The 12059-nt window shown below is 39.8% G+C and overlaps 1 protein-coding gene across 10 annotated transcripts in view; it reads left to right on the top strand.

Moving 5' to 3' along the window:
* Positions 1–12059, top strand: part of kiaa0586 (KIAA0586 ortholog) — a 177236-nt gene that overhangs the window by 82509 nt on the left and 82668 nt on the right. For 9 of the 10 annotated variants that reach the window (XM_088647581.1, XM_088647580.1, XM_088647579.1 and 6 more), the window contains 4 exons: positions 2643–2748; positions 5037–5078; positions 6191–6295; positions 8138–8364. In XM_088647581.1, coding sequence (XP_088503707.1) covers positions 2643–2748; positions 5037–5078; positions 6191–6295; positions 8138–8364 — 480 coding nt within the window. The remainder of the gene's footprint in view (positions 1–2642; positions 2749–5036; positions 5079–6190; positions 6296–8137; positions 8365–12059) is intronic. The other variant, XM_088647574.1, reaches the window with a different exon arrangement.

Raw genomic sequence — 12059 nt, 5'->3', positions numbered from 1 at the left:
TGGATGTGTGTTGGATGACGGAAGTGTGGTGATGTGGGGAGGAGACTCCTCTAATCTAAGAATGTCTTTGGTGCAAACTTACTGCTCAGCAGTACACTTCCAAAGCATTTGAGCCAACAGCTTTTCTGTTGCTGCAAGCCAACTGGGCCAGATTTTCCAGCAGGACAGTGACGTCGTGTGAAAAGGTCGCACTGGCTCAGCTTCAGGAAACAAGTGTTGAGCACTTACCAAGGCCTGCTTTTTCTCTTGATCTGAAGCCAGTAGACCATCTGTGGGACCAACGTGCCAATGCCAATGGCTGACCTTCACCAGCTGGCCGCAGCTACCAGGCACTGGCAGAACATCCCACAGCATTCTGTCCAGAGGCTGGTCAGGTCTACACATCAGCACTGCCAGAACCATCTTAATACTCAGGGAGGTTGTGCCCAATGTAAAAATTGTAAAGTTTTCATTTTTATAGCCAGCAGCTTGATCACCCAGCAACTCACAACTGGCAACCCAGTGAAGCTCAGCAGGTGTGAGCCTGGTCAGTACCTGGATGGGAGACCTCCTGGGAAAAACTAAGGCTGCTGCTGGAAGAGGTGTTAGTGGGGCCAGCAGGAGGCGCTCATCCTGCGGTCTGTGTGGGTCCTAATGCCCCAGTATAGTGACGGGGACACTATACTGTAAACAGGCGCCGTCCTTCGGATGAGACGTAAAACCGAGGTCCTGACTCTCTGTGGTCATTAAAAATGCATGTCTTGAAAAGAGTAGGGGTGTTACCCCAGTGTCCTGGCCAAATTTCCCATTGGCTTTTCACGTCATGGCCTCCTAATAATCCCCATCTATGAATTACCTTCATCACTCTGTTCTCCTCCCCACTGAGAGCTGGTGTGTGGTGAGTGTACTGGTGCACTATGGATGTCGTCGCATCATCTAGGTGAGACTGCACACTTGTGGAGATGGAGGGGGGTGCCCATGACTATTTTATTATTATTTATTATTGTTGTTGTCGAAAATCTTGATTCTTCTGGTTGTGTTTTTGTTCTCATTTTGCATGATTCTGATATCGGTGTTATATCTGAAGAACTACTGTATTGAAGAAAACCAATGAGTGAAGTTATTCATATTGTTTTCAAGGTCTGCATTCTGCGAACAGTGTGGTTGGATGTTTCTGCTGGGGGTGAATGTTTCAGTTCCCTTAGACTCTGACACTAAGTTCTACCTCTGCTGTGGCCTCCCCACCCTGAGGGGTAGCAGTCCTTCTCTCTCAATGGCTTTAGGCATTAGAGACAAACGAAAGCGTGAACTGTTGTGTTCAGGTATACGTGTGAAACTGGGCATATCTGCGGCTTCCACAGTTCTGTCACCTGAATTATTTGTATAATTTGTATTAAATCTGAGGTTGACTACGTTTTTTATGCTTTCATGTAGCCTGCCACATAGCTGTCAATCATTTGTTGTATTTCTTTTACTTATAATTCGAGTTTTTGCACAATCGAATAAAATGAAAATGATGGATAAACAAATTGTCAAATAAGTGCCAATGTTGGGGCCAATCCATGGCACAGTGTGCCGTGCCCTTTATATGACCCTTAGGCTGCCTGCTGCAATACTACAATACCAGCCAGGTATTCATCTCCTTAGCAGGATGGAACTGTGGAAAGTGTCACAGCGTGTGACTCTCAGCGCCTGAAGAGAACCATCGCAATAACTAGAAATCCTCCCACACTAACATACTTTTCTCTTGGCTACATTTTCAATGCACATTTCAAATGAGATTTCCCACCAACAATTTAGAAAAAAAACAACATTTTTTCCTGTCAAAGTAGCTCGGAGCTGAGAAGAGGGGAAAAAAGAAATTCAGATATAGCACGCGCACACAGCTGTACTGTCTGATGATCAGGTGTTCAAGGGGACATTAATGTTCAAGAATTCAAGGAAATATAAATTAATACAGGGTGATTTTGAGTCTGTGTTATCTGTGGGATGCATCCCATGCTGGTCTGCATTTCACCAAATCAGTGGGCAGCTGTGCAAGTTTATCATTTCATGAGTGCATAGCAATGCTCTCAAATTAATAATTGACAAAATACAGTCTGAAATTATATAAAAGGGTTAAAAAAACAAGCAAAAAGAATGGTACAATAGGAAAGAGTGGACAGTTTATCTCTTTTCATTGTTCAATTAAGATTGAAATATTTTCTTGATAAGTGATTTGTATATTAATGCTTGTGGTACATGTAAAATATGTATATAAATGTTTCGTATTTGTTGATTTTCAGGTTCGGAATTAATCTTTGCAGTATTTCAATGAAAAATGCCAGGACAGAGAATGAAATGAAAAGTGAATACTGTATTCATGTTTAGATATTAAATAGAGCTATTTAGCTAATGGAACTGTTGAAGTGCTTTGTTCCAAGGAGGATATGCATTAAAGCGAAGGTGACATCAACAGTTTGCTGCTGATAGTTAGCTAGGTGTGTTGCATGAGGTGGCATGTAACAAAGAGCTTTAAAAGGCACGGCTGGGGCGCACTGCTGAATGAATGACTGCAGCACGGCATCAGTATTCAGGTGCTGTCATCTTTTAGATGCTGAATGTCATTCCAGCCCTGGCAGCCTGCTGACTGAACCCTTTCCCGCTCTCACCTCCCCCTCCAGCTGTTCGAGAAAGGCCGAAGAGGCAGCCAGCGCTGCTGTAAAGAAAGCCAGCGATGTGCTGCGTGACCTTGGCCAGCTCAAGACGGAGATGCAGAGCCTGCTGCAGGTGAGTGCTGGACGGAACGGCCTGCGTGGAGAAGCCGGTGCTGGAGTTCTGCAACCCTCTTCTTCCAATTGTTAGTGGCCGTGTTATTGCAGTCATGGTATCAATAACAATAACCTCGATCCCTGTACAGTATGTACCTGTGCAAGTTCACAATCAGTTATGATCAATCACCTTCTGCCTTCTGCTGTCTGTTACCTTAATTTATTTCTCATGAGCCGCAGTCTCATGGTAATTTGAATCTAGAGTAAAATGTGTTTAAAATCACTGTAAGCGTGATATTGAAGCGTGACCAGATTGTCGATCAAGCACCTGCTGAAACAAACAAGTGACCATGAGAAACATGTCTCTGCACAATGGTTGTGGATGCCTTTGGCATGATTCTGAGAACCACAATGTGTACATTTGAAACGGTTGCCCGAAACACTTCCATGAAGTTTTACATTCCCAACTGACTTTTCCCAGAGAAAATGTTGCTGTTTTTTGTGCGGCACCCTTGGTCCATTTGTGCAAAAAAACGAATCTCAAGATCATTCTCCGTCATACATACTGTATGTCTTTTACTTCATCAGCTGCCTCCACGGCTTACCTGCTCTAATAACATCTATTGTGTTTCTGGGATTAGTTCATGCAATGTTGACTCAGAGATGCTGACTTGATTGGGGCTCTTCCAAAAATGAGATCCTTTCCACCATTACTGCAGGCATTGTAAATTACACCCCACACAGATGCTGATGAGTTTGACTCTTGTTTTCCTTAGTGGGCCAATGTCAATATCAGTATTCAGCTCAAGGAAAAGGGAATCTAATTGGACCATACCCCTGATGAAATCAAGCCAAAACACAATCCTGGATTGTATTTCAATGACCATACAGCAGTTCCCAGTTTTTTTTCTCATACATTAAAATGCCTCTTTTTTTGCTTGCTGAATGTTATGCAGCTTGTTTTCATCTATTTTAATCAGAGAAACACTAAGGCACATTCGTTTTCAGAGCACGGCATCGCTGCTTAAAATTCCATCATTCTGGAATAATAAAACACAAGCCAAATGACACATTAGCATATAATTGTTAATACAGAAATTTGAATAGTTATGGTTCCTGTCTGTGTGCACTCTGGATGCAGATCTGAGCTTATCCTACTGTAGCTAGTACTGACAATGAGGTTTATTAAATGTAGCCTGTGCTTCAGTATAATGCTCTATTTATTTTTTATTTTTCTTTCATTTCTATCTAGGATTTTCATAATGAACATGTACCTTTCAGAGAAAACGTAGGTTAGCTGCGCTTTTTTTCTGCTAATGCCCCCGGTATGAGTAATTTTACAGAAAACAGAGAACAAAGAAAATAAAAAAAACACGATAATGGAGTTTAGTCTATGTATGTGGATATAAATAAAACTTCTATTTGTTACACATAGAATCGATATGCATATAAATTGATCAGACAATAGCAAGTGTGTTCAAAAAGAATCTTTCTCTCTTAACAAAAGATATGTTGCTGTGCTTAGTATTATTCAGTCAGGGCTGTCCACTCCTGGTCCTGGAAGACTGTGGTATCTGTTGGACTGGATAGACCAGCATGAAACACTGTTAAAATAATTAGGTTTTCATAAGTTATCAGCTATTGGTGTGTTGCACCCCTGATTTTTCGCTTAAAATTCAGATTAAGAGAGTTAATTTGGGTATGTGTTTAATGAAAATAAATTGTGTCGATATTAAACACCCTGAAATAAAGTAGGGTACACACCTGTGAAAGATTCCTATTTTCTAAAAGCCGTTGTCGGCAGATAAATAAAAGTGAAAACATAAAATCTGCACAGTCATACCGTAGATGTTCAGCACCATTAATATGTCTTCCAAGTGTCACCAATATATGCAGACGTCTACTCATATACTGTACAGTATGGGAAAGAAATGCACTGTGAACCTACACTGTATACAGTATACACAATATACTGTACTATAAACATATACTTTGTTAGCAGCGTAAAAATAATATTTTTAACACGTAATTAGCTCCCATTGGCATGTCATATTACCGAGCCTTTATTTTTTATTTCATACACAGTTTCGAAAAATAATTTCTACCAGATTCATGACTGTAACCTAACTACAGGAGCATTGTAGGTCTAGACACAGCTCAGGTTAAGAGCTAAGGAAACTATTCTGATAGTCTCATATTTGCAGATATCACAGTTATTAAGAGAGCTATTAAAATAATCTGAGAACATTAATAATGTTATCAGCCTTATATATTCTATAAATATTTAACCGATTTTATTTATTTCAGGAAGGGAAAGAGTGGCGATCTAACCTGGAACAGCAGTCCAAGGTTGGTCTCTTAAGCTCAGTCATTTATATGTCTAATGATACATTTCGCTTGTAGCCTACCCCAGATGTAAAAATTATTTTGAAAGCAGCAATGTTTTGACCGCCTCCAACACTAATAATAAAATTCACACTCTGAAATTGGGTTCCTGCAGTGCGAGTGAGGCTTAATGGATTGTATTAGGTTATTATAGGTGGTCTAAAGCAGCAGGCTTATATGGATTTTGCTGTGAGGCTGACATCGTTTTTGTTTGTGGTATTCTTCTTTTGTGGAAAATGGGAATTATTCCTTAAAAGAAAAGTTGAGAAATCGGTGTTCACTATTGTTTTTAAGTAAATGTAGCTGTATGTTGGCAATTTGATGGATTCATAATGATGCATAATGACTCTTCTAGATGAAAGATTCTGCTAAAAGATTTTTTTTAAAGCATCAGAAAAATGCATGTATATGTGTATAGAAGAATGAATTAAAAGAAAACAGTAACATTCATTCAGATACATGGAACACTGTTTTATCGAACGTACATTAGCTAGTGTTCAGTATATTCAAGTAATTTTTGTAGGAAATTAGCAGATTAGAAACATATTTCTTTTTCTCTGTGTTAAAGACATATATTTCTCATACCGTACATTTTTATGTGATTAAACTTTTCCTACTGTAAGGACATTTTTCCCCCCAGTTATCCCTTGTAACACAAAAGGATGCTGCTGTAAGCAAACCTCCCCATATGAGGAAAATCTCTTATTCTGACCCATTTGTTTTCAGTCCTTGCTGTTTAATAACTGGGACAGAAGACAGGTTTTCCATTGGAGTTCAAATACCAATAATGCAGAGTTATGATTTCATTTTTAAGGAATATAAGTTGTGAGGAACTTAAGTACTTTTTGCTGTCATGCATCTTGCTTTCAAACATCTTGCTTGTGTGTCCTTTAATGATTCATCTGTGTCGAGCTGTCCCTGCAGGAGCATATTTCTACAAAAATGCAGATACAGAATATACGTGGAAGTGGTCAATATTGTATATTATCAGTAAATAAAATATTTTTTCAGTAAGATCATTTATTTTACAGTTTGCAGATGCACATTGAGGGTTTCTCTTGAATTTACTGATCCAGGTTCCTGAAGTGTTTCCCCTGGAGCGGAGCCGACAGGCCAGGCCGAACCGCGTCCCAGCCGCCATCGATCCGCCACCGCCGCCGCCGCCTCCCCCGCCCGCCCCGGTGAGTTCCCATGGCAACCAGCATCCTGCCAGCCCGCCCTCTCCTCGGTGTCTGGCGCGTGTGCCGACAGGCGCTGAGGAGCTCTTGGTGCTTCCTCGTGCATCGAGAGCTCATGTTCCAGGGTGCACGCTGGCCGAAAGACTGAAAGGCACAGTACCCTTCAGGGGAAGAGTGCCTGATTTCAATATCATTTCTTTTTTAGGATAAATGCACTTTAATTAATGTGAATAATGTTTGCAAAGCAAGAAGAATACATTTAAAAGTAAAGCATACCTTTGTTTTGAAACAAGTGCATAGAGGACATCATGCACACAGGCATTTCTTTCTTGATGTTTTGTTTTTCTAGACAAAATATTGTCTTGAATGAATATTGTCTGTGTTAGGACACATACAATTTGCGTGTACTATGTGTATATTTGGCTTTCTGCTGTGTTGTCTAAAGTCTAGATTTGCTTAATAATTGAGTCCCAGCACAAATTGTTTAAAAATCAGTTAGAAATCAACAAGCTTTAATGTGCACTCTCGTGTCAGATAGGAAACTGCACTCCCTTTCTCTGCAGAAATAGCTTGCTCACATCGATCACCTTCGGTAGCAAGAGGTCTTCACGGAGCACAGTTAATGGGAAAGTCTTCATGAAGCAAAACACAAGAGATGATTGAAAGGGTGACATCAATTATCTTTTTATAAAGCTCAAGTATTAAGGCCTCCTTCTTTGATTTGTTTACAAGGTCATTTAAAATAAGGTGCTGTGCATAGCTCCACAATAGCCAAGTCACTGCATAGAACGCTTTGTATGACAGATGTAAATGGGGGTGTGACTCTTTGAGGCAGTGTCTGCTGCTAATGTGTTTTCTTCTGCGCTCTGAAAGATTACCGCGCAAAAAGAAAAACCCATCCAAGGACTCGCGGGTGCAAGGCTGGCGGGCTTCAACCTGCTTCGCGATTCATAATGAGACGGTCGACAGAATGCGAGGAAGGGCTGTATTGAGATAAATTGCACCAAGCCTAGCAGACTCTTTAAGGATGTCGTAATGTCATTTTAATCACTCTAAAAATAGCAAATTGGAGACGATAGATACAAGATGGATTGCCTGAATGCTGCTCAGGCATAGCACTGGCCCATAGTGACAGTCTGAGTGGGATTCCAATTTGTTATTCATATTATTTAGTAATGCAGATCAAAGTTGTACGGAGAAGGAACTGTCAGTACCTTTTCTTTTTCCTGTTTGAAGTGAACTGGTCTTCTGCAGAAATAGACAAACGAATTTAATAAATGCAGGTGTATATCTGGAAGTTTAAGTTGTATTTGTATGAGCTATTTATTAATGATGCCAGCTCTTATTTAAAGCAGGAGTCTTGTAATGCATGGGCAGCGCAGTGACGCAGTGGTGAGCATTGCTGCCTTGTAGCGCTGGGGCTCTGGGCTCAGTTCCTGGGGTGCTGTGTGCGCGCAGCTCGTGTGTTCTCCCTGGATTCTTGTGGGAATCCTCGCAAAGCCCAAAGACATACTGGTTACATATGCATCCGCTGTTGCAGCTGGTTATATACTAGAGCATTCAGAGTGAAGGACATTGCTCAAGAATGCAACAGCAGTGTCTCACCTGAGCTTGGAACCTATGACCTTCTAGTTGCAAATCGAGAAGCCTAACACACCGCAGCCCAGTCCAAACCCTTTTATGTCTTAAGGGTCATAATTTAGAACTATTTTAAAATATTCATTTTTGTAGAGATTAACCATTTTAGAAAACTGATGTTCGGAAGAAGAGACTTTACAGCTGACAGTTTAGAAGCCACCGACATTATAAATGTTTCTTTTTGACAACTGAGTTTCTTTATTTCAGCTGGAAGGTTCGCTTCATCCCTTAAAGTCAGCATCCCTACCCCAGTCATCTGACCCCGTGGTCCTTCAAAAAACCAAGGCTCCAAAATCCATGTTTGAAGATGCTGAAAAGGTATTGCGACAAGTTAAGCAGCACAAGAAAGTCCTGGAAGAGAACCTGGAGGCCATTTTACGAGCAAATGATGGAGCTGTGCTGCACTCTCAGATTGAGGCTTTGTCCTCCAACAGGTAAGACATAACTAGATAGCACACTTGATTCCGAAGACTGCAGGTGGAAACGTGCCTACGGCTTGACTGTTCTCTTTTACTGCTGACATCTGATATCCTCTATTATGACGGCCATCCGATTTATACTATCTGTGATGCGTTTTGTGGTGTTTAAACTTCTTAAACCTCTGAAAAGTGTTCAGAAATGCCCTCTTCCAAGCCTTGCTTTTGGAAGGCTGGATTTGACACTCCTCTGGGCCATGCTGATGGCTGCTTAGAGAAGTGGGTTTTATATTCCACCGGTTCCACTCCACTGTATAAGCTTCATTGAAATATTCCATATTATTATACTGTATATATATGCAAACGGAACATTTTAAGTTCTGTCTGATGTTAGTGTCCCAGAGAAGCAAGACATTTTATTATTCTAGATTTGTTGCTCTCATTTCAGAAACGTGTACAGTATGTTGGAGTGGATTTTTTTTACATTTACGGTATATCTTTACATGGGCCAGAAGAGGAGCACTCTGGGAAGATTGTGAATCTGCTTTGTTTGAATAGAAGTGTAACTAGAACTCTGTTGTTGTGGATGGTGTTTCTTCAGTATTCTGTAATTATTTTTGTACTCTATGAAATGTCAGTGGAACTGGGAAGATCTTATGTCCTTGTCTTCGCACTTGTCTTTGTGGTTTATTCAGTTGCTTGCTTCCCAGCCCCAGGGACCGTTATAACATGAGTGTGTCAGTTTTCTTTAGTTTTCCCCTGGCTTTGAACTGTTTAGGAACTCTTTTGAGGCGTCTTCCATGCTATTGTGACAAATCAATTAATTATCTGTAAAAGCTCCCTCGATAGTCAGTTTTCCAGCGTATGTTTTTAAAGGTTAGCTGTTCACTGATTCGTGCATCGTTTTAACACCAGCTTGGTGTAAATGTTACAAGGAAGATACACCAGTAGTTCTAGTCTTTAGCCTTTGTTCTTCTCTATGTATATGAGCAGAAAGTGCTTTGCCCTTGAAATACTGGAATGATGTAGGCTTATCACTGTCTTTGCATGAGCTGAGAAGCATGGTTTTACAGCCAGAGCTACAGTAGGTGTTACATTGATTTACTTTCACTTTCATAGATTTAGGAAAATGCCCTAATTCTGCACAAATATATTTGTTTTAGCCAATTAAATGGATTCAGATAGAATGTGAGATTTTTCTAAATAAATGACATTTTTTAGTTTATTAGTTGCATTAATGAACCTGTTACTTTGTTTCAAAGTAGTGCTAGAATTAAAAAATGCAGCACATAGAGCATGCATAAGAAATTCTTCCTAAGCAGAGCAAATTCACACATACACAGAAATGACTCTTTAAAGCGTAGTTAAACTATCACTGTGAATCAATTATAAAAATGTTGCTTTCTTGTTTATTCTCTTGTAGTGGATCCCTTTGCAGTTTTTCCTCTTACAGTGAACATTTGCCTCTTTAAAGAGGACATCTATACTGTGCCTTAAATCCATAACAAATGGGTATTGTTACTTTACAGTTTAAAGAAACTGGCCCTCACTGATTTGACCAGCTGTAGAGAATTTAAGTAAAAGCGTACTGTATGAATGCACACATTGAACACAAAGTGAAAGTATATCTGTTCACAAATGTTAAAGTCATTGTGGACAGCACCATTACTTGAAACAACATGAAACAAAGAGCTCTGTTTATAACTTGTAAATGACAGGGCATTTGTCTGGGAAATCGATAAGGCCGTTTCAACCCCTTTCCACTGCATGAGTGACAATAATCTCCTCTTAAGCCTATTTAAATTATTTTTGTGAGCAGGGAGGCTGAAGGATTGAGAATTTAAGGGGCACCTAAAATGGTGGGATTACAGAACAGAGGAAGGGAGATGTTTCTTTCTCTCATGTGCTGCTATAGCATGTAATTTGCAAATGCAAATGCTGAAAAATGTTTAGCACATGGAAACAGCTTTGATTACAGTGCTACTGCTTCTCTGAGCCGATTCTTTCAATAAGGTGGCACTAAGGACAAAAAACAATTTATCATCGATGTTTGAAAATCCAGTAGTCAAGGCATGATAAATTCTTAAATAAATTGAGATCTTATTCCTTTACAAGCATTTTGAATAATTTTTTGTATCAGAATTTGTACATATAAATGATTTAATCTTCTATGATTATGATCCTTTATTTCATCTACATTGTGTTCCCCTTGGTTTTGTGTCTGAATATGTTGAAAAACAAGGGAGATGTGTGTTAATGTGTGTCTTTAAAAGCAAAAGGAAATGCGATCGATATTCAAGGATGAGACCAGGTGTGAGTTTGGACTTTCTGAAGTTTATCAAGGCTTTTTATTTTTAAAAGGTCCCACTAAGTTTGCATTCAGGGTGCTGAGAGCTTTTGGCAGGTTGGCACATCCTACAGGACATTGCATTCAAAGAGTTATGGCATTGATGGACCTTGGTGCCATTGGGGAAAAAGACTTCACCTGACTTGCCTTGGATAACACCAGTTCAAGGTCTGGTCTTGTTTATCTTCTCAGATCTAGCAAGACAGTACAAGGCTCCAATGCTGACAGCTTTGCGTACAGAATGAGTGCATCAACGGTGCGTTTTGATGAGAATAGCTTAGGAAAATGAAGCTACTCGCTGTTCAACATACAACAGAGTCCTTTGTCAGAAAATAATTACTACATTTGTAAGCTGTTATTATGCAGCACGGGGATGACAATTTCTTGACAGTCATTTTTCATTAAGTGCCATGTTTAATTCCTTTCAATTCTTACTTTTAAGACTTTCTTTGTGGACTTTTTTGTTGTTTGCCAGAATAGGAATGAAGGTGCTACTTGTCATGTTTGATAGAATGTGAAGCAGAGCATCCCTTTTTTCATCTTAATTGGAATCCAATTCTGAAATTACAAGGTCTTCACTAAACATTGTCATACTGAGTGATATTATTGGCTGCTTTCAGCATCGGTTCCAGGGAATATTACTAGATGTAAGAGGAGGAAAATAGGAATGTCTCTTTTCTGAATGCTGAAGTGTATTGCAGCTACATAAAATTATCTGGCAGAGTGGTTGATGTCAAGACCTATTGGAGGGTTTGACTGACAGCTGCCCTTAGAGCACCCTCCAAGCTGCAGCTGGCAAAGACAAACAAAACAGTCATGTTGATTGGCAGGTGTCAAGGGAGAGTTCACCTGATTGCAGCCAGGTTATAGCTGAATCAAATTTAATTCATGATGTCAAGTTGGACAGAGTGTGTAGGATTGAATGATCTGTGCCAGGTACATTTTGAAAATGGGTGAACCATTTTGAGCCTTGCATTGCTGGAAGAATAAATGAGCCTTGGTGATGAATCTAGTACCAGTCATTTTTTTTATGAGAAGTGACTTCCTATTATTTTAAACTCATAATGATCTTGTTCTGGATTTTGCTGCCATTCTATGTTACATGCATGTGGCCATTTTTTTTCTCTTGCAATAAAGAATTATGTGTCATTTTTCCAAAAAGCATAGTGCTATATGTCAAGGTGGTACTGTTTATTTGGCTCAAATTAATTTCTCAAACGAGTATACAGAGACATTTAACGACAACAGTTGTGCAATTATTGTGTCAAGCTATTGCGCAAGATTGGGTCATTGCGCCAAATCTGTATCTGGAGCTGACATTTGCAGCACAGCAGTCCTTGCCAGAACAACAGCTCTGCGGCCTTAC

This window comes from Lepisosteus platostomus, chromosome 10, assembly GCF_059453375.1.
Source record: "Lepisosteus platostomus isolate fLepPlt1 chromosome 10, fLepPlt1.hap1, whole genome shotgun sequence".
NCBI classification, from domain to species: Eukaryota; Metazoa; Chordata; class Actinopteri; order Semionotiformes; family Lepisosteidae; genus Lepisosteus; species Lepisosteus platostomus.
This window is presented reverse-complemented; position numbering and strand designations above follow the sequence as displayed.